The 24,265-nt window shown below is 35.7% G+C and overlaps 1 protein-coding gene across 4 annotated transcripts in view; it reads right to left on the minus strand.

The window, feature by feature from the left end:
• Positions 1 to 24,265, minus strand: part of XRCC5 (X-ray repair cross complementing 5) — a 167,959-nt gene that overhangs the window by 57,922 nt on the left and 85,772 nt on the right. For all 4 annotated transcript variants that reach the window (XM_016425099.2, XM_016425100.2, XM_056807259.1 and 1 more), the window contains 3 exons: positions 19,597 to 19,793; positions 13,252 to 13,345; positions 11,522 to 11,591 (listed from right to left, as the gene is read on the minus strand). In XM_016425099.2, coding sequence (XP_016280585.2) covers positions 11,522 to 11,591; positions 13,252 to 13,345; positions 19,597 to 19,793 — 361 coding nt within the window. The remainder of the gene's footprint in view (positions 1 to 11,521; positions 11,592 to 13,251; positions 13,346 to 19,596; positions 19,794 to 24,265) is intronic.

Here is a 24,265-nt window from a genome sequence, read left to right on the forward strand (position 1 = left end):
AGACCTTTAACATATGCCTTCTGACAAATAAGTCTCCCATGTAGTAGATGTTGTGAAAGACAACTCTTATCTCCACTGAGGACTTAACAAGAAGAAATAGTTATATAAACTACAGAATATGGCATTTAGGCTATCTATAAAGAATTTTTGGCAGTTAATTAAAACTGAAGAAATCATCCCAGATAGTTTTAAAATCAATGTGAAAAATGAAATAAAAACCTCTAAGTTCCAGAGTTATATTACAGATTTTATATTTTTCTTGTATTGTAAGTCAGATAATGTGGATTTTGACCAAATTAATAATAAAAATACAGTTTTAATGTTGGTAGTTAGTTTACAGTTTAATGACAGGAAGTGTCAATAATCACAGTAGTGCTGCCATACTACAGCTTTTATTTCCTATTCTTATGATATGTTACCATTTTGCTTTATCCTTTATGTCACATGTACTTCTTTTGTTATGTTTACTAAATTTGTTCAAAATCTAGAGGATATGAAAGGCTTCAGAAATCATCTTATTTCTTCAGTATTGAGGCAGATAGCCCAAATAGATTTGGGGAGGCTATAGACACATCTTATTCTTTGTGTAGGTCATTAACTTCCCTAAAAATTTATGAAATTAAGAGAATGATCCAGAAATCTCAGTTGGCTTAATATGCCACTACCTGATTATAGGAGGAAGAACAGGGCAAACTCTGAAATAATCCAGTGGACCTTTGATATGTATTTCCCTTCTCAGAGGATCAAATAATCAACAATAAAATCCCATCCCCGCTTCTGAAAAATATATTGTAGAAAATATGGTATAAAGGAACAAAAAATGAAAAGGTGAACCTAAAAAGCATGGCATACATTTGATCCTTCAAATCAGCAAAATATTAAAAAATTTGATGTAACATGTCACTAGAATGCAAATTAATCCTAACTGCTTGCTATTAATCATATTTGTACTCTTACACATTCTTGAAATTATCCCAAATTTTTCTGTATTTAATAAGCTTGTTATTTGGCAGTATAAATAAGCTTTCCATGGGACAGAGACTACTGTAATATGATGCAATTTTTGCAACAGATTATATTTCTGAGTTTATTAAAAAAAAACATGCCCCATTACCTAAATGCCTTTATTTTTAAAATGTGTCCATTCACATAATGGTGCTATATTGTTTCATCAGGAAAAATAGAAAAGAACTCAACCTTAGGAAACAGCAATTCAGGGATCTCTTATCGATTTGTGTTATTATGGGGTTTAAGGTAGGTAGACACGCCGAATTATTATGTTTTAAAGGCTTCTATAGTCCAAGAATTCTAGCTTCTAATCTTTTATGTGACACAGAAACAAGTACATTCTGTCCAAGAAATCATCTTTGGAATATTAAAATATTCCCGCAAAGAGAAAGAAGACATTGAAGATTCTGTTAAAAGAATAATTAAGACAGTAAACTTTTCTTTCTACCATTCCTCCTAGGGTCCAGAAGGAGAACACTACTGGAATAGAATAGGAAGGTTAGAGCAAAAATTGAAGTCTTTGCATAAGATTTTGTCTTCCAAATTTCTACAATATAAGTATAAGTATGGTAGGCTCAAGTGCTCTGGCAGAACCTTATGCCACTGTAGGAAATAAGGATATATAAGAACTATAGGAATTTTCTAGGATCATATAGACTTTGTATAAACAAAGCAACTAAGCTAGAGTCTTTAATCACACATATATATCAAGCCTACAACCCTTCCAGTGTGTTCCCAAATTGTTCAGATGGAACATCAAACAGCAAAGTTTTCTCCTGCTTTCAAAGAAGTCCCAACAATATTCCCATCTTCTAATGGAACAGATTTGGGGGCTCAAATTTAAAAAATGATTTATTTTTTTTGGCAAAGGAAGCAGGTACATCTTGTTTCCTTTGGCTCTTCATGTAGACATATATGGATCTAACATATGGGATTAACTACATTACTTTTACTATTTCCCTTTATGTCAGCATATTTTTGTCTTTGATTTGCATTTTGGAGGGGGAAAATTGAAACATTTTGCATCCAAGTGGGACTCTGAGACATTTCTATGCTTCTGAACATTTTCACTGATTAGTTAGTGGCTATTTTAACAAAAGTCCAACATCTTTTCCTAAACATCTTAATTAGTTGAGAGCTTATTCTTCTATGTACCATGAACTGAAGTCATTGATTAAAAGCAGTCTGTTCCATTAGCACAAACTGAAATCAGATTTCTTTCTTTATCCAGCTGGGCCCATGGAACAAGTCCTAAGGTCATTCTAAGGAAGAGGGAAGAACTCTGGCCCTAAGCTAGGTAATGGGGTAAGGGCAATACTATGTATTAAGGATCTATAATGTAAAGCAGAATCATAATCACACTTTGTAGGAGGTTGGGAGAACACACTGAACTGCCACAATGGTATTTCTTCCCCCATTTGGCTCATAAGCCAAGCTCATTAGCATTCACTGTAAGTGAGAAATCTCTTAGACTGAACTAGGTGATGTGACTGGTTATGTATTGCTATAATGTTTTTCTGCTTAGCACTAAATGATATAATTTCAAGGCAAAATCAGTGTTTTCACTGAAACTGATCGGGCTTTACAAGTCATTTTTTAGTGTGAAATAACAAGCTTTTTCTTCTCTAAATAACTTTGATGTCAATACCTGAAATTTGTGTGTGTTTTACATTTTTAAATGGCATGGAGGGAAGTAGGGGGTTTATGATGAGGGGGTTTCCTTTTAAACAAATACTAAGTATGTTTAAAACTAGCAAAATCACAACATATTATAAGAAAATAAAGCACTGAGATAAAATAATAAAAGTTTTATTACTTATCAACCTACTTTTAATGCTCCAAGGAAGAAATGAATGCTTGTGAGAATATGAGTACAGAAAACATATTTTTATTTACATAGAACCAGTCATCTCTTTCTTGATGGATGTCCAAGTTACATTTTGTTATAGTCTACTCTGTAATTATGGATTTTCTGACACATAAGAATGGATATTTTTTAGAGATGACCAAATTTCAATATACTATTAATTACTATTAACATTACTCTATTGCTTTTATTATTGCTCATTGGTCCTGCACTTACATATAATATTTTGGTTTAAATTATTTCATCTTAATTGCCTCTACACCCTTTTAAAAAAAGTATAATTATAATTTCTGTATAGTGCTACTATCCTCAAAGTCATCTAAAGAAAGGACATAGCCAAAGAAGTACAATCCAGAAAGGAGAAGGGATCAGCCCTTGGGAATTTTGATCTAATAGCTCCTTCACACTTTCTACGATTGGAGAGAGGTTTACCTACCTGAGGTCTCCTAAGCTGTATAAGTTACTGCTACCTTGATCAAAGTTAAATGTGTTTGAATTTCACAAGTAAATGTGAATTGCACAATCTTTCTTTGTTATCTCAAGCTGATGCTTAATCAGTATATTTAAGAATGACAGATTCAGGAAAGCATAGCATCATTTTTAAATGCATCTATTCCTAAGAGAATTATCAGCAGGAATACTTAATATACCTGTTCCTCTATCTGCCTATTTACTGGCATTATTTAGAAGGACCATTAAGAATACAACTACAGCAGAATCACTTTGTACCGTGGGTTTGTTCACATATAGATAAGACCAACCATTTTAGAGCAGTTTTTTGAGGTAATATTTTGGGTTATATAACTAGAGTTTGCAAGTAGAGGCTGGATGAACACTTGTCAAGGAAGCTCTGAAATGGATTTCTATTTAGGTACAGGCTAGACTAGAGTGTCTTTGAGGTTCCTTCCAAATCTGAAATGCTGTGACTCTAATTACTCTGAGACTTGGACTTCCCACATATGAAATGATTTATAACAATGATATGAATAAGTCTTAGCAAAGAAGAAGCAAAGAATTGTCTAGTACTCTTTACTCATATACATATATATGTGTATATATAAAATCATATAAGTAACGAACTTTTTAAGTATTCAGGTGTCTCTAGTGTAATTTCATTGTGCAGTTCCAAAGATAATGATTTCAATTCTGACTTAAATCTCTAATTCAGGAATAAGGTTACTTGCTATTGAAAAATTGGTCACAAAAAGGACCCTAAATCTATTATTAGGGATTAAAAAGAAATTAAAAGGGACAAAAAAAAAGGTTGTGGGGAAATTAAACAACTAGTATAATTTAAAATATGGCTTTGAGACCTTTCTGGATTTTTTTTTTCTAATATTGTCACTATTGTTAGTAATGAGAAGAACCCAGGAATGACATCAGGCTAGAAAAAACTCTCTAGGGCCTAGCAAGGCTATTTGGTAAATTATTTTATTTAACATCTTTTCTTTCAATCTCCCCAATGCAATTTATAAACTCTAATTTGGTTGCTTCTGAACTAATCAATCCTGTGTTAAGATAGCTAGCTAAATGCTATGTTTTCTCACCATTTCTAGTTCTTCTAGAAACATCTATCCTTCTGATTATCTCTATAATATTAGAATATCTAGAAAATGAGATTACAAGGGGTGAGAAAATACACATAATAGTGATATACAGAGCAGAGCCAGTTAAAAACACATAGGAGGAAGAGGCAGCTAGGTGGCTCAGTGAGTGAGGCATAGCGACAAGAAGTCCAGGGTTTAAATCTGGCCTCAACTTCTGTAACTCTGGGCAAGTCACTTATCCCCCATTGCCTAGCCCTTTACTGCTCTTTTGCCTTAAAATCAGTACACAGTATAAATTCTAATACAGAAAGTAAAGATTTATAAAAATGGAAAAATATTGGAGGAAGTGATACGTTACAGCAGAATCCTCTATGTGCCGGGGGGGGGGGGGGGGAACAAACTAATTCATATATGGATTTATGGCTTTTGAAAGGAAACCCCTGTCCTCTAATAAAGACAAGACAATGTATACCATCAGTGCTGTGACATCTATGAAAATGGGAATGTATGGAATAAAAATTTAATGTATAATTCTCAGAGTAACATCTTGACTTGTCACCCTAATATTTTAAAGAAACAGAATCCCTCTGCAGGACAGTACGGCCCCACACCCATCCCTAAGTGCAACAGAAATAGTCTGTGTCTTTCCTATAAGATTTTAGAATGTGCCTTGTAAGGATATACTGTAAAATGTTTAAACCTGTTGTTTAATAATTTAAGGGCCAAGTTAGCAACTAGAAGCCAAAACATCTTTCCTTTTTTTTTTTTTAAAACCCTTACCTTCTTTCTTGGAGTCAATGCTGTGTATTGGTTCCAAGGCAGAAGAGTGATAAGGGCTAGGCAATGGGGGTCAAGTGACTTGCCCAGGGTCACACAGCTGGGAAGTGTCTGAGGCCAGATTTGAACCTAGGACCTCCCGCCTCTAGGGCTAGCTCTCAATCCACTGAGCTACCCAGCTGCCCCCACATCTTTCCTTTTTGAAATACCCTATTCCCCTTTTTTTCAGGAGCAAACTGCTTTGCAGCCCCTGATCCCTTCCCCCACTCAGTCTGAATTCCACCTTTGAAACACTAAAAGCCTGGCAACTTAGCTGATCTCCAAATGAGGCAATGAGATGCAACAGAAGGGAGCAGTTCCCAGGAAGAATTTACAGCCTAAACCATCCTCTCCTCTCTCTGTTCCTTGATATTAAAAGTTTGTTTCTCTAAAAGTGTCAATTTGCGGGATATCCAGCCAGAATGTACCATGATGAATATGTGTCAGGATGAGAGATAAAAGAATGAAACATTATGATATACCATTATGTCATTGAGAACTGAGCATTGTTTTTCTATAAATTCGGAGTTTTATCTTTCTGTATTGGGAGCTTTTGTCCTAAGCACTCAGCCTGAGGCAGTGTCCCTTCCCCGTTCCTTCCCCTATCCCCTTCCTTCCTGCTCCCCCCGCAAATAAAGACATATCTGATTGCATTCTCCAAGGCCTCTCAAGTTTATTGATATAATTTGGGGATACTCCTTGGTATCAAGGAACCCCAAGATTTTCCACTCAAAACAGGAAGATGCTATGCCAAATAAAAGGACAAATGTATTAAGCAACTTGCCCAGTTGGCTACAAGGAATAATTTAATTTTTTCTGTTATTATGATTCATCTCTATCTCTCCTCTTTAGGGCACTTCCCTGATCCAACCCTTTGTCCACTCTGTCCCCTCACAAGTCTTCCTCTCAAACCTCAAATGATATCTCCTTCCAACCTTTAAGGTGAATTGTTCACCTTTTCCACCAGACCTTCTGCCATATCAGTGAAAACAAAGCTTAAATATGCTAAAAGCACAAGAAGTTACACACATCTTCCAATTTCATGGTCGAGTATCCTCATTTTGTTATTCTGTGTGTTTCTGGTAATCTGACTTAAGATTGCCAGTGACTTCTCACTAAAACTTCAGAGACACTCCATGAAAAATCTCTTGGTCCAGTGGAACTCCTCAAACTCTCTGTGCCTCCTGTCACTGCTCTTTAAGCACTGACTAGCTGCTTGACAGAGTCTTGACTTTCGTAGAGACCAGTGCCCTAAGGACACTACCCCTCTCTCCCATCCTATCTTCACCCTTTACTAGTTCAGCCACTCTGGCTCATGCTAATCAGAAAACCTGGAAGTGGAATTCTACTTCTTGATTTCCATGGAAGCTAACTAAGCATAAATAAAGGAATTTTCAAGGAAGGAAATTTCAAATTTCAAAGAAAATTTTCAATTTTCAAAACAATCCCTAGTTGATTTCTAAAAGATGGGGAGCTACTTAAAAAGAAAAATGGACCAAGGATGGAAGAGCAAAAGCAAATAAGTGAGATCTAAGGTGGATCAAAGAACTCTTCTACAACCAAAGAATCATGGATTCTTCTGTTTCCCTCTATTCTACCTCTTTAATTGCCTTTTGGCCAGTCCTATTATATTATTTATTCTGTTTTCCCTGCCTCTATTACACCACATACTTCATTCTACACATAAAGTCTGGCATTTTCTCTAAGCCCAATCTCGATTGTCACTTTCCTCCTCTAAAACCTTCAAGGGTTCCCCAAATAAAGTCCAAATCCCTTACCCTAGCATTCAAAACCCTCCAGAATTTGGTTCCAAACTATTTTTTCAGACATAATAATATAATAAGGCAAACTGGTAAATTGGCTTCTGAGTTAGTCAGGCCTGAGTTCTAGGTCTGTTCTGACAAATATAGTACTGCATGTATGACTCTGGACAAGTCATTTAATTTTTCAGTAAGTCCAGGCAACTTTCTAAGACCATAAGTTCCAGAACAAGTGTCTATTCTCACTGGTAGAAGAAATTTCCATTCACCACACCAATGAAACCTCAAAAGTAGAACTATTCCCTTCTCCAAAAGAAAATAATTGTCATGATATAGTGCTTAAAAGCTTTTTAAGTGCTTTATTTGATTATCACATCAATCCTGAGAGATAGATATTACAGGTATTATCATCACCCTTTTACATTCTCTAACATTCCTTCGAAGTGGGCTACATATCCTTTCTCATATGTGTCCCACCTGTTCCTAGCTCTACGCTTTTAATTACACTATCCTAAATGTCTGGAATTAAGTGACCCTAATACCAACTGCTCACTACAACCTGCTAAAATTATGTTCATCCTTCAGGGCTAATAGAAGGTGCTACCATCTTCCTGAAAATATCTTTGATCTTTATAGGGGAGAAATCATCTCTTCCACTTGTATAGTATTTTAAATCTTTTCTATTTCATATTGTTGCTTTTTTGTGTATCTGTCATCTCCAAAAAGGGCAGACTCAATGTCTTACCTGAGTCTTTTATTTCCCACAACATCTATCACAATATTCTGCACATGATGATAAGATGGATGAGGACCTAAAGGAAGGACTGTCAAACTGAATTAAGTTACGTTGTATGAGGCACAGATTCTGTCTTCTCTTTACCACATACAATTTCCAGATTGTTTTATACAAATGCTACACACTGAATGAACCCTAATGAATATGGAAAGCTCTCAATTATCCAAAGCTCATTATAAAGTGTTGGAGTTATTCTTCAGGAACACAACTTCTCCTCCCTTCTTCTGATGAGCTTTTGGCCAATAAATTCATTCATCCACTAAATAAAAAACCTTTATTAGGTACTTATTACTTATTACTCCTAATGAGAAGTTCTAATAAAAGGCTAGGTAAGGCAAAGGTGAAAGCAATTACATAAATTGGGATCTGAAGTCTCTGGGAACTGCTGACTCACACACTTCATATTTCCCATGATTAACAGAGAAATGAGATCTACCTATGCTTATACTTATGATGATAACAATTTACAAAGATATTGTTAAAAGAAGACATTCTGAGAGGAAATCATAGAACTCTGATTTACCAGGGTCTTAAGATAAAATCTGTTAGGGCAATACTAGCAATTTGATAGAAAGCTATCATATAAATATGGTCAACCTTCAAAAATTAAAAAAAAAAACCCCAATACTTAGGAACTATGTATAAGTGGATGTATTGTAAACCTCAAAATTTCTTAGACTTATAAATGTTGGAAATTTCACCATTGGGAAATTTCATACTTGAAAAATTCCCTATTGATAGTGGGTCTTGGCTATTGGAATGTGAACCCCATTGGCATGAGAGTTTCCTCCTCTTCCCTTCTTAAGATTACTTTAGGACAGAAACCTTTTGCTGAACAATGGAAAGGACTTTGACCTATGCTTAAGCATAGAACAGGAATTTCTTTGAGTCATGATTGATTTTAGAATTAATACAATGGAGATACTTGGAATCAATCTCCACCCTACTTAGTCCTAACAGGATTGAGTAAGGGCTGCAGCCTAGATCAAAATTTAATTATTCCAATCTCTACCCTACTCAGGTTAACAGGATTTAGAAAGGGCTGTAGCAAAGGATCAAAGATTTAATTATTTGAAAATATGACCTTCAACAGACATGTGCAAAGCCAGAGACCTCTGGGTGGTCCTGGGTTAAGCTAGAGCCTCCATTGGCACAGGGAAATTGATGGACAGGTGATTGGTAGATGTGAGGACTGAGGGGAGGGAACTTGGATGGTTTCCTTAAGGATAGGAGGGTCTGAAGACTCGAGGTGGTTGGGGAGTTTGTCGGAGTGGTTGCGGTGTGCTCTGAGAAGCTTGCGCTGAAGGAAGCTGAAGGTGGGGGCCCCGGAGACTGTTTCTCCATTTTTGGTCACGTGAGTAATAGGGACTGATCTCCTTTCATTGCCCCAGCTATCTAAGGGCTTGGGCCTTTTGGCCCAGCCTAAACAGAAGGGGTATTTAAGCACTATTCCCTTCTCTCCCCTTTCTCTCTCCCTCTATCTCTCTATCTCTAATTCCTTTCTTCCTCCTGTTTGTAATTAAAACTCCATAAAAGGTTGACGGCTGACTTGAGTTTTCATTAAGGAATTACATAGCTGAATTCCTTGGCGACCTTAAATTAATATATATCAGTCTTTTAAAAGTGATTTCCTTGTCACAGTATACAAGTATGAGAGAAATCATGAACCAGAGTTGCTAACTAAATCCATTCAACACACAAATGGTATGATCTCTAAAGTGAAACAGACAGCATTTTGTCGATTGTATCAAATCCCAGTATATTATAGATCCTTCCAAATGAGACTCATAAATACTTAAAAGAATTCATCTTAACAGCTCACATAGTATAAAAAAGCAAGTGGATGAAAAATGGCTGTTGTCTACCCTTTCTAAGTTGGTCTATCAAGACAGATGGATATAGATATAGACAGGCAGGTAGAGATAAATACAGATATATATACACACACACACACACATGGGCAGACATGGAAAGTAGACAATGAGTTGGGTCCAGAACTGAGCAAAAAAAAAAAACAGCAGTTTAGATTGCATTTGAGAAATTATATTTTAAAACTTCAAGCTTTTCCTTGAAACAAAGCCCCACCTTTTGAACACCAATATTTTTCTGCTGTTATACTGTTGTAATTCATAGAATTCTGCCATCTACAAAGAATTAAGATTGCAAGTCACCCAAAAGAAAATACAGATGTACATGGTGGGGTATAGACGGTGAGCGCCTTCCTAATGATAAAGAAGTACATGACTGGCATAATCAAAGAGATATATGCCTGCAGGTAGGCTGATCAACAGAAGAGCAAGGAGAAAGAACTTGTCAAAAGGATTCCCTGGCACCTACCTAATGGAAAAAGTCCTAAAAGAACTACCTAACACTCTGAAGATGACCTTGTGGAAAATATAGGAGAAGATATGGATGAGTCACATAGGACGAGAAAGTCTGGATGGCAATCTCTAGCTGTGGATTCAGTATCCACATAGATAAGACCACAGCTCTGTTGCAATATTTAACCAAGAGCTAAAATTCAAATATTCTCCTCTTATATATTAAGTATGAATAAAACTGCTGGAAATTCACCTAAGTGCCCCTAATACCATCATCTACACAACATGAGAGAAAGAATCCTTAAGTGTTTTTCAAGATTATTGAAGTTAGTACTAGTTAGTACTAGTACAAGATTATTAAAGTTAGAGTGTTCTCATTCATGTCAGCCTTCGATCTGCCTCAACAGAGTGCACATTTCTAGGAGACTCAGCTAGTTGTGACAGTCTTTGGGTAACAGCATAAGAGTATGACTGGGCATCTTGCCATAGTGCTCAGAAATAGAATGAGCACAGTATAGTAGTTTGATAAGTGAGGCACTATATAACTAAAGAGGTAGTAACCCTTTAGGTGCATTATAAAAACTGAGGGTGCTGAGAAGCACAGATGAATGCATAGAAAGGGTTGACCATAAACCAGGCAAAACTGAGCACAATCCCACCATGAACACCAGCCTGCAGTGCTGATGAAGTCTATATGAAGGAGGGGAGGGGTTTAGTAGTTCAGCCCAGAGCTGATCTGCAGAATCCCAGGAATAAGAGAGCTCAGGTGGGGGAAGGTGGGCTGGATGAGAGAATTAAGGGGGTTTTAGTCCCAAATCTACTTTGGGGCAGGACTAAGGTTCTAAATCAGGTGTCAAACATACACCACATGGGCTACAACACTATCAAACGTGGCCTGAACCAGACCAAAATGTAAATGGAAAATATTTAACAAAATAAGCAAAAATACAACATAACAATTTTTTTTGAGTATTAAAAAATTTAAAATAGGTAATTAAACACCAAAATGGAAATCCTGAAAATGAAAGGAGAGATTAATAAAATCAAACAAAAATTCAAACTAATGAATAAAAAGACCTGGTTTTATGAGGGGAAAAAAATAGGCAAACCATTGGTTTATTTGTACTTCCCTTTTTTCCCCCTCTTCCTAGTTACTGATTTGATATAATCCATAACAAGTTTCTAACCAACAAATACTGCCAGATTACACAGCGGCTTCTGGGAGTTTCCCTGAATGCTAGTGATAAAGTATGACTAATGAAGAGCAATCTTGGAGATGCTTACAGAAAAGAAGTACAACATGAGATATTACTATTCAAATCTTGCTCCCAGTCAAAATCTTAAATCTTTTAATATCATTAAATATCTATTCTGTAATGTAAAACAGATGGGGTAACTCCACTCACCTTCCTTGAAATTGGCATTCTTTCGTCTCACTAGGACACGGAAGTTTTCAGCTGGGTTCACACTGCCAACCTAAAAAGTACCCACAGACAACGGCACCTCAGATGAGTTTCCTTTTTCCTGGCATCATTTTAGGAAATACAAGTAGTTTAATAAAGTACATTTGCTCTTATTAAATCAGAGAGGAAGGTATTTCCATTCACTTTCCTTTTCATGGCCCTGATTCAAAAGCCAGCAGTGTTATGTGGCTAATACCACACAGTCTAGGTTTCTGTTTAACTGCCTTTATGTCAGCTGGTTGTCTTTCCATGGGGTCAGAGATTGGTTGCCACTCAAGCAACCAATCAGTTCCGCTCAGCTTCAAGATCAAGCAGCAAAGATTGCTTAATCATCCCCAAACCCAAAAAATTAGGAATGAGAGTGTTCTCAGATTAGGGTACAAAACCCACTTCATATGATTCTTTAAAAATCAGATCTCAAATACATACCCTGCAACAGTATAGTGATTACAATACTTCTGAGTGTGACTCAAACCAAATTAAAATATAAATGGAAAATATTTTAAATATTAAATAAAATACCAATATAGATAACATTACATTAAAAATTTGTCAATATACTGCCCACAGAGATCTGATGACAGTTAAGTTTGGCACTACTGCTTTATATGTCCTCTTTTGTGAGGGGAGGGTGGGAGATGGTGTATGATGAGATGACATTTGCAAATGAAATTCTGGGAAAGTGTTTGGCCCTGCTAAACCTGAACATTTTCCTAAAAAAGAGAATGTTAAAAAACATAGTAAAAGGCACTTAGAGGGGCATCAAAATGAAAGCCCATACCACTCCACAGCTTATGGCTCAATTAGGTCAAGCCTATTTTCTTTCATCGGAGCTCCCAGCTCACTCATCAGCCAGAATGGAATACAGGGTGGAATAATAACTTTGGTTTCCCAGCAGATAAATTTTTACAAAATGATGTTAAAGAAATAGTTTGCTTTTGTAGCTATTATTCCAAAGGAGCAGAAAAACTTTCAAGGGAGCAGCTGGGTGGCTCAGTGGATTGAGAGCCAGGTCCAGAGATGGGAGGAGATCCTGTGTTCAAATCTGACCTCACACACTTCCTAGCCATGTAATTCTGGGCAAGTCACTTGACCCTCATTACCTAGCCCTTACCAATAGAATAGTAAGTACCAGCTCCTACTTCTTTCTCTTTAAGAAGCTTCCTTTCATCACCATCCCTAATGTGCACTAACCTAAAATAAGATCTTCAAACTCCAAGTACTCTTTCATTAAACATAGAACTCCACTTACAGAAATCCTGAATTAATGGTGTGTTTTACAGCAAGTAACAACATGGCAAGAGTCATTCTGTTTAAGAATTCTTTGCCAGAAAATAAGACCAATGTTGATTTCCCATAGATGGAGTTTATCATTCTGATTAAAAGGAGAACTTAAAAATGAATCTAATTCCCTCCTGCAGCAAGAAAAATCTGATACCAAAAGCCACCCTTCCCAGTAAGTCAATGTGCTATTCTGATAATTTTCCATACACTTACTAAAAAGAAAATAGAAGAAATAACAAAAAAACAGATATTGCAGCTTTTTTTTTTTAATTTTAAAAGACAGGAAATAAAAAGAGAGGAAAGTGATAAGGCTACTAGAATTGAAGGACCTGCAATGAAATCCTTAACTCTCTTTGACAAAATGAGGAAATAGGTCAAGACTTTCTTACACTGGTGATGTTGCCCTCAGCCAGGCTGGAGATACTAAAGTTGCCTTCCCCTTCCTCAGTTTTGGCTTTTTTAGGTATAGGTTCATCTTCATGGCTGGAAATAAACAAACAAATCGGTTATGTGTGTTTTCTACTTTTATGTTAAAAAGAGAAACAATCATAACTACATGTAGGAAATATACAAAGTTATTTTGCCATTTAACAAAAAAAGGCCTTTGTATAAGGGCTTTCTTCCTACCCATCCTGCTTTTCCCCATAACTGCCAAGTTACAGCATAGTTATTGCAATTAGCATTCAAATCAAGGATCCCTTAAAAAGATGAAAATGCAAGCACAGGTAATGGGAATTTAACACTTAAATAAGGAATCCACTACCTTTCAAATATTATTTGCTGATTGTTTCAGAATAGGTAAATATTAGATATTTCTGTACACAGAAGACCTTTATATATAATAACCCATCTTCTCTATAAGCTAATAGAATAATATGAAATAATTTCTACTTAAACCTAGCAAAACTTGCTAGTCAAAAATAAATAAAAAAAATAAAAATTTGCTAGAAAAACCAATTAAATATGCAAGAATGCTTTCTTATAGAGGTCTTAATACTATATAATCATTTCCAAAAGGCAACTTTTAATTCTTTATTTCTAAACCTAAATCCAATCTTAACATGATCTTTAAATTACCTTTATTCTAAGGTAAAACATTCTGCAAGTAACAAGTATACTTTTACTAGCACATCTTAAAGACAGAAAAAGCTTAAGTTAATAACAAATGAAAATAAAATTCAAAGACATTACCCTTAATCGATTTTCTGCAACTGAGCATGGAAAATGAGATTCTTTTTCTCCTAGTGAATAATATCAAACCTGTGTAAAGCTGCCTATTAAAAAAGGCTGAATGAGAACTAAAATCGGAACCTAAACTAAGGTATTTATAAACAACATACTGTCATTAGAATCTGTGATAGAGACATGAAGGACTTATGGGCCAAGATGCAGGGCTGGAGACCAAGCTCTAGATGTCAGTCAAGAGAAGATTCCAACGGAATGTTCCAAGGAGTGGCAGTTGGGGGAGAAACTTGGCTTTTGGACTTTGTCTCTGATTAGAAGACACTCTCTCTCCTTGGAGGTTTGAAGCTGGTTGAAAGACTTTTGTGAGGCTGATTTGGTTTTGGGAGTTTCTCTGGTTCTGAGCAGTTGGAAGTTGACACTGAGAAAAGAAACTTGGCTTTTGGACTTGGTCTCTATCTCTCTGGCTCTGAGCAGTGGAAGCTGACCAGGGGAGAAGCTTTTGAGTAGGTAGTCTACTTGAGAGTTGAGCTGGCCAGGAGAAAACTTAGAGACTTTGAACTTTGTTTTTCTCTGGGGTTGAAACTGAGAAAGGAGACCAGGCAGGCTGAATTTGTGAAGAAGAAAGATTTTGAAAGGGCTGCTGTCCTCCATCTTCCTAACTGTCTAAGAGTCACACTTGTGACTCCCCAAACCCTCAATTTTATCTCATTTAAATTAGGGAAATCCTCATCCCTCTTACCTCAGTTTCCCATCCTGTTATCCCAATAAACCCCTTGACTTGAAAAAGGAAAGGAAAATAATATCTTTATAGTTTTCTCAAGTGGGGAGGGAAGGACCCAAAGGCTTCAAGAAGAACTGGATGGAGAGGGTTGGTTAAGGGAGGGAGTGAGGGAGAAAGGAGGTTAGGAAATAGATTGATCCATCAATCATCAGTAGGGATCAATAGGCAAACCCCAGAGTAAACTCCAGGACATTCCCTTGTAGGCAGCTCCTCTGTGTACCAGCATCCCTGGGTGGCAGCATCCCTCAGCATTTGTCATTTCTATCTCCATTACAAATAAACAGGTTTTGGTTCCTGTAGTAGCTGTCTCTAGTTACAAGCCAGAGGACAACAGACATTGCTGAAGAAACAGTTTCCCCTCAGTTTACCTCTCTATTTCAAGCAGTAACAGTTTCCCTCAGTTAATATATTCTATTTCAAATCCCAAGATGGAGTGAAAAACTAAAGTAACAAAGAGTTACAGAAAAGTGATATTTATAAAAAATAACACCATGGCCAATCGGAAAGCAAAAGTCACTGTCATTTAAATAATGTATCACCTACCACCTGTGGCAAATAGGGGGTTGAAAATCAGAACAGTTTCATCTTTCCCAGAATTTGAAATAACAAAGAGAAAATAGAAGAAATGAAGACTAGAATATAGGGTGGGGAGATTCAGACACATGACAGGAGCATACCAACATTCCTTTCTCACTCAGTGAAAATAACTACATGAAATCCAAGAACAAACATACTGCACTGGGAAAAGCACTGAATCTGAAATTGGCAAGACCTGAGTTCATACTCTAGTTTGACCTTGAGAAAACCTTTTAAATTAATTATTTATAATTAATATAATTAATATGAATTATGTTATATTATTAATCATAGTATAGTATTACATAATATAAATATAATATAGTTAATATGAATTAATAGAATAATATAATTATTTAAATGTTATAAAATAATTCAAGATTTTGATTTGTAATGCAATAATGTTATTACAACTTGTACTATCTACCTTAGAGGATTGTTGAGAAAAACAATTTGTCAATATTTTAGTACCACATAAGTGTGAGTATTAATAAGAATAATATAATCAATAAAGTATCCATTCAAAAACTATAAAATGGTTTGAGCTTGTGGAAAAAATAGTCAAAATATAAATCATAAATCATGAATCACAAAGTTTAATAAGTAGGCCTGAAGCATTTTGTAAACCATAAGTTTTATTCAATAAATTGTTTTGTTTAATAAAAAATTATTAAACAGCTATAACACAAAATATTGTACCAAGTACTGTAAAGGATATGAACATAAAATATAGTTCCTCTTCCCTCAAGGAACTTATATCACAGCAGAGCTGATGTGACAGGCACACATTAACATAATACATATTAGAAGAAAATGCTTAAGAGTAGTAGAAAAGTCTAAAGCAAGAGTTTTTAAATCTGGTCCATGTTCTGGGCACCTTTGGCAGCAGGAAGAAGCCTAAGGACATCTTCTCAAAATCTGTTTTGTTGCCAACATTCATAATTGAAGGAAACGCTAAAGTTCAATTAGAGGTGAGTGAAAATAAAGAGGTCATTTTTTTGCCCATTCATGATGGACTGCCTAGGATTCTGTTCTTGAAGAAGTGGAGGAATCACTTACCCCTAGAGAGATGGAGATAAAGCTTTTTACAGAGGAGATATCTGACAATACTATTCAGTATCTCTGTGATGCAGGGAAAGGTAAAGATACTCAGAAATGTTGAGTGGAATGAAAGAGGAATATGAATTACTTAAAATGATAAGGTGAAGTCATTACCAGAACCTAGATATCCTGATTGAAACTCAATTTCAATAAATGGTTATTTTCCCCCCTTAGGGATAGCCATGTTAATAAGGAAAGAAGAGGAATTTTACTTTTTTATAATATTAGAATATCTTTAAATAAACTATGAGAACTATGGTGTTGAACAGTATTCTTGTTGTCTTTTAACTTTTTTAAAAAAACAAATGAATCCTAATATCCTTGCTAACCTGTATGAACATCTCAAATCCCAAAACATTATTATTAATGATCTTTACAAATTATATAGAGATTTGCTAACAAAGGATTTTAAATAAGTGAGTATCTGGTACTCACAACAACCCTATGAGTTAAGTAGTTGAAGTGTCCACTGTTGAGATGAGGACAAATAACCTCAGAAACAGGACCTAATTTGAACAGGTTTACAGAAGAAAAAAACTGGGGGAAAACAGCTCAATGTTTTCACTTTGTATTATGCTCTTTTCTAAGGAGATATTAGGGCTTGATTTTAGAACTAGAAAATGATTTAAAGTGGGAAGAAAAAGAAAGTTATCTTTGAGAGTATGAGTCCTTTCTAAGAGGATAAAAATAACAGTATACAGTCCAGAGACAAATACTAGAAAAACTGCCAAAGGACTCTTGGTGTTTTCATATAACATTAGGATGACAAAAACATTTTGCGCATATTTATTAAATGTGGACTGCTCTATCCTAGAAGTCAATTGACTGACCTGGGTTTTCAGAATATGTATAAGACAACTAATATTTATAAATGGATGTATTACTGTTGTACCATTTTTCCTTTCATGCTGAGATGATTCAATGATAAATTAGGATGAAATTATAGGAACTGTTAATTATAAATTCCTTGAGGACATAAGTTAGGATGTAGAGGAAAGAACATGGGACTAGGAGTTAGAAGACTCAACTATGCCATTTACTGTCTGCATGACTTTGGGCAAATTACTTGTCCCCTCTGGGTCTCAGTTTTCCCATCTAAATAACAAGGAGGCTGAACTAGAGTCTGTTCAAGGTTGTTTCCAGGTCTAATATTCTAAGACTGTGTCTTCTACAGTGATTTGGCATAGTTCCTTATTCATAGTAGATACTCAATAAATAAATTCTTCTTGAATGAAAGATTGTTACAGTGCTAGAGAGACAGAGAGATGCACACAAGTGAAAATTCTGACACCTTTCAAGAGATGTAGTCAAACTAAGAGCTCTATAAATGAAGAGAAAACAAGAAGAATACAAGTATATGAGATTTCTCAAGAGAGAATGGTAGAGACAAATATGAAGGTGTAATCAAAGTACTGCACTAACAGTGTTTTGGGTAGATAGGTTTTTTTAAAAAAGTAATTTACATTTTAATCAAAGGAGAAGGAAGGAAAGTCCCATTTCTTTACAATGACACCAAAAGGTAATCAAAAACACAAACTGAAGCTTTAAGAATCACTCACAGAGACACATACATACATGCACACAAGGAGAATTATCACTTGACTGAAGTGAGACCAATTTAGATTGTTTTGGGAAGAGAAGGAACCAGCATTTCATGCAAACAGCCCCAAATATTAAATTTAAAGAGCTTCACAAGGAAAATATATTCCCATTAAGAGTTCTTACAAGGAAGAGAGACTATGATGAAAATAAATGGTGAGAAATAGAAATATCTTATGAGAAGAAACTACATCCTTTGTATGTTTTGTGGTTTGTGTAGCACAAAATCTAACACCCCATACCTATTTCTGTTCTGGCTAATACAAGGGTATTAACTATAAAAACACCCAAGAAAATAGAAAACTTTCTATAATGGCATGAGAAATAATTTACAAAAATACTATCACATCCTTAGGGTTTTTGTAAATTGCCCAGACAAAAAAGAATCAACCTTTCCTCATTGGGGGTGGGGTGGGGAGGAAGTGGCAGAATGTTGCCAGTAATTTCCACTCTATCAATGAAAAGGAGAAAAAAGATCTAGAGGGAAAGGTTAAAAGAAATATTTGGTTCCCAAATGGATCCTAGTGATCCTAAAGACATGTAGCATGCTAAACAGAATTCCAACTATGAAGAAGATTCTCAATAAATTTTTCTTCTAGGTCCTAGAGAAACAAAAGGATTTATTAGACAGTCAATCATTTTGAGATGGTGTAAAACTTACCCTGCTGATTTACTTTCCTAAATGGAAATTATTGGAAATTTAAACAGTTTGCTAAGAGAGGAACAAAGGTTTGAAGAAATCTATTACTACAAACTATAAGCTCATTAAGGACATGGCTAAATATTTCCTTGCTACACGTGTAAAAATTATGAGGGATGGATCACAGTTTTTAATCCTATTTTTCTACTTTTCTCTCCTTTTCCTGAGAGATTCTGTCTTCTCCTGACATATTCCCTCTCCACCAAGCTAGGTAACATTCAATATCCCCAAAGTTAAAAAACAAAACAAAACCTACAACTGAGGATAACTTAGAGGAACTATAAGCTTGATCTCTGTTTCCCTATTACACACCAAAAATTTACATGATAGGCCAAACAGAAATAAAGAAAACGATTTCTAAAACCAAGGCTAAGCAGTTGCTCTGGAGGCAGCATAGTCTAAAGTAGAGGGACTCAGAATCTGACTAGAATCTGAGACTGAGTTACTAGTTTTTCCAGTAACCAAGTAACACTGATGCCAGGTTGGCAAGCTTGAGACCAGACATACACAGGATGAGGCCTTGGTTTTTGGATCACAAAGAATGACCCACACACAGTGAATGAAGAGTTAATTGTACTTTACAAACCAATGATGTTAAGATGGATGTCAACATTTGAACTAGGGAAGTCTATTTTAAGTCCTCAAAGAACTTTTTATGTGGAACATTCCAATTTTTCAGACATATTTTCAGCATTTTAATTTTTCACAGTGTCGATCTGTTAACATCCCTATCCACTGTAGTCTGAAATGAATTATTAAAACAATGGCAGCAGCACCAACCAGATGACTTACTTATCTTGGAAGATGTCTTGAGCTGTCATTTGATCCCTTTTCTTGATGGCTTCAGTCAGAGGGAAGAGAGTCTTTATTTTGGAGAGAGGAGCTTGGCATTTAGCTGTCACCTCTGTAGGGGGATTCAGCATGTCCCAAAGATGTTGCTGAATTGGGGGCAAAGGATCACTGGGGTACAAAGCTCTATGTAGCAGGCACTGATGGAAAAAATTAGAGAGCATTCAATTCACAACGTGGCTACCATACAATTCACATCTTTTCTAAAACAGATTCTCTTTTTATCTATCAATATTACTACTAGGCCTGTATCACAAAAAGATCAAAGATAAGGAAAAAGGGCAAAGAACTGGAAACTGAAGGAATATTGATCAATAGGAGAATGACTGAATAAATGTTATATGTGCTATGTTGTGTAAGATGGTAATGAGATATTATTGTGTAATGCAGGTAATATGGTATGTACTCCTTCTCTGATCCCATTCCCCCAAAAAATCAATGAAGCTAAAATAATCAAGAGTATTTTTTTTTAAATCCTTACCTTCCATCCTGGAGTCAATACTGTGTATTGGCTCCAAGGCAGAAGAGTGGTAAGGGCTAGGCAATGGGGGCAAGTGACTTGCCCAGGGTCACACAGCTGGGAGGTGACTGAGGCCAGATTTGAACCTAGGTCCTCCCCTCTCTAGGCCTGACTCTCAATCCACTGAGCTACCCAGCTGCCCCCAATAATCCAGAGTATTGATGAGGCCCATTTCATTTTTCCCTCTTGAAATTTTACATGATGCTTCCTCTTTCCAAGACAATTAATTGACATTCCTCTATCCTGTAACAGTTAAAATTTAGGAATATGGGGAGAGACTGAGGCAGGTAGAAATTAGTTTCTCTCTGCAAGGAGTATTATATTTTTTAGAGGTTTATTAAGGATTAAAGATTAGAGAAAATACAGATTAAGAAAAAACACGTGCCTAGGCCAGAGGCTTAGGCAAAATAACCTCACATCACGGAAGAGAAGCGTCTGCTCCAAAATGGAAGTCCAAAAAGAGCCAAGAGAGCCCCTCGAAAGCCTTTGAATCAGCTTAAATACCTTCTCGATCTCGGCCCAGGTGAGATTACAAGGCATTCTGGGGAAGTGAAGCAAAGGCTTGTGGGGATTGTAGTCCTGTATTCGAGTCTATTTTTTACAATCCTCCTCTTGTCTCAGAGTTCAACTTCTCTCTTCCTTCCTCTTTTATTTCCTTCATATTCCTCTTGAATATCCATGACCACAATGCAGAATGTAAACTAGAAAACCAAAATAACCCAGAACGCCAGGACTCCAAAACACCAACCTAGTTCATGGCCTGCACTTTAATTCCAATATTCTAGTATCCTCTCTCAAAATACCTCAAAAAGTTATGAGGAAACTAATAATCTACACCCCAACAGAGAACATTTGTCAAGTATTTTGAAAGATTCTTCTTGAGAAGGTCAATTAGAAGTATTATAGAATCTGGTAGCAAAAGTTTTATAGAAAGAAAACAAATACTTTACTTAGCCACTTTTAAGAAAATTGTTTCAGAGTTCCAACATGAATTAGCTAATTTTTTCAAAGACCATTATATTACTCTGCCTTTCATAACAAAACAAAAACTTCTAAAAGATGTCTTGAAGCATTGAAGAACATTTCAAAAATAACACTTGAAAAAAAGAGAAAGTGAGTTAAATCAAGGAGTCACTCATTTAAAGGAACCCAAGTAACCTAAAGATTGATGCCTAAAAGAAATGAGGGCATGATAAGATTTTAAGAACTCTGAAATCTATCCCACAGTCCAAAGTCTCTCATCTTTCAAACAGGTGCTAGTCCCTTGAAGAGCAGTTTTCAAATTTGTCAAAAGATCATAGGATAAAAAAAAAAGATCATAGGATAAAAAAGTTCATGAAAGTGCTTTAATAGTGAGCATGACATGTTTCAGCAGCATCTTCTCTCAAAATGTTAGCTGAGATAATTTGCTCCCACCAAATTGGTGAAAATAATTAACCTCCTAGCCAAGCAGGATTTTCTTTCTTTCTTTTTTTTTTAAACCCTTGTTTTCTGTCTCAGTAACAATTCTAAGACAGAAGGGCAAGGGCTAGGCAAATGTTAAGGACTATGCAATAGGCCAACTTGCCCAGGGTCATATGGCTACGAAGTGTGTGAGGCCAGATTTGAAACTGAATCCTCCAGACTCCAGGCCTGACATTACCACTGAGCCACCTACTTGCCACAAAGTAGGATTTTTGAAAACAAAGTACAGTGAGTGATCCCTCAATTAATATACCCTCTGGACATCAAATCTCTTAATAAATAACAATAATAAATAATAATAGTTGAAAAGTTCTTTAAAATTTGTCAGGTACTTTAGAGATGTTATTTCATTTGTTAACATTTGCAAAGTTATTTTTAAATCATGAAGAGTTGCCATGTAATAAAAATAATTAACTATAGTCTCCATTTTATTCCCACTAAGGAAGTATACAGGGCCCCTTCACTGGTAAAAATGCAAGCTTTTTTTTTTTTTAATTTCTCCATCTCTCTTCTTTCTGCAACTTTACCTCATCTTGATGACCTATCTCTTCCCCATTCACTCTAAATGAGGCCCCTACTGTGACTTTCCTCTAGCAAAAAAAAAATAAAAAAAATTAAAATCCCATTCATTCATTCATCCATTTGTACTTGTTGATTAATTATATCTTGACACAACAAGGCAGCATGGCAAGTTGATTTTCTTAAAGAATTCTTTACATGTCTGAGAATGAGACCCATTTCATTTTCCTATCAACATATTTCACTACTTTGATTAAAGAACACTAAAATGACTCCAGCCTCCAATTGTTTCTTCTATCACAGTAAGAATAATGTGAGCCACCAATATATGAGAGCCACCCTTCTAAACAGGTCAATGTGCTATACAGATAATTCTCTGACAATTTTATTAAATGAATAAAAGTGAAAGAAGGCAGAAAGAAAGCAGATATTTATCTTCCTATTTGAGTGCATAAAGAGTACCTGAATTCAGGCCAAATCAAATTAAATCAGTAAGTACTACCTAAGCACTTGCCTGGGCCACAGACAGTTCTGTGACTCTGGGCAAATCAGCTAACCTCTCAGTGCCAGAGGCCACTTAGTGAACTACATATAGAGTCATTCCTTGTATCCCTTAAGCAGAGTGAACACTTAACAAATCCTTGGTTAATAACTGACAATAAGCTGCCTCTTTGGTAGCTTTCTGTATGCAAATGAAATTTCCATCTAGTCTATCTCTTTCTGGAAAGAAACTCACTTTCTCTAAGGCAGGGGTTCTTAAACACTATTGTGTTATTGCTTCCCTAAAGCATTGTCTTTAAATGCATAAAACATAGAATTACAAAAAAAATGAATTGTATTAAAATAGTTATAAAAAAAATTTTTTAACAAGTTTGCTGAATCACAGCTAAAAACTCAGTTCTAAAGAATTACCTTAGCCAGGTTTTTTAATATTAAATTTTTACCTATCATTACAGAATGATTTTCTATTCTTAAAGAAAGTTTCAGATCATCAGCAAAAAAGTACTGAGATTTGGGGAGACAAGGAGGTTGGACATCCTAGAATCACACTTGACTCTCAAAGTATATCTGATATGGTTATTTTGGGGGGGTCGAAAGAACTTTTTAAAAAATATGTATTTATTTTTTGAGTTCCAAATTTCCTCCCTTCCTCCCTCACCTGCCCAGAAGGCAAGCAATAGATCAATTATACATGTGAAATCATGTAAAATACATTTCTATTATTAGCCATATTAAAAAAATAGCAAGGAAAATGAAGAAAGTGAGAAGCTATTCTTCAATTTATACTCAAAATTCAGTTCTTTCTCTGGGAATGGATAGTATTTTTTGATCATGGACCATTGAAGGAATTCTTAAGAAAAGGTATGTCAGGTTTTATGACTTCCAGACTACTCTGCTATTTCCTTGACCAAGATGAGCTTACTTTACTGAGGCTGTTAATCCCTACCCCTGAGTACATAGGGGGAAAAGAGGCTATATTCCTATGTCCCTGCCTTATTCCAGTACTTAATTCCTGTTTCCCTGAAGCATTCCCTTCCACAACTTCTTGGGCTAGCTTTCTCCTTTAATTTTGAACTCAACAACTGTCCTTCCTGCTCACTGTACTCAAGACTCACGAGCTGTAAGAAGAAATTTAATTCAGGAGCTTTTAATCACATATAAAACTTCTCTATAATAGTTTCATAAATTCTAACTATGTGATTTAAATAGGAAATAATAGTAATAAGAATATAATTAAAAGCCTCTGCAATGATGAAAGTGTCTAAACACTTCCTTTTACCTTGCCACATACTCTGGAGGTTGTAACATGAGGAAACTGAGTCCCTTGCCCTGCTGTTCCATGGTGAAGCTACCTGATAAAGGGAAAGAGAAAAGGGGAGGCGATAATGCTCTGCTCATAATTCCTATTTCTGAAATCTACTTCATAAACTCTATTCAGGACCCCTGTTCAGAACATCTTACTCTATTCATAAACTCCTATTGAGTCACTGCTTATGCTTATAAAATCTGTAAGAACTAAGACTTAAGGTCTCAGACCACACTGGGAGACTATACACCCTGGTTTTTATAACCTGTGGCTCTTACAATAAAGTCAGTTTTGCTCAAATC

Source organism: Monodelphis domestica, chromosome 8, assembly GCF_027887165.1.
Source record: "Monodelphis domestica isolate mMonDom1 chromosome 8, mMonDom1.pri, whole genome shotgun sequence".
In the NCBI taxonomy this organism is placed as follows: domain Eukaryota; kingdom Metazoa; phylum Chordata; class Mammalia; order Didelphimorphia; family Didelphidae; genus Monodelphis; species Monodelphis domestica.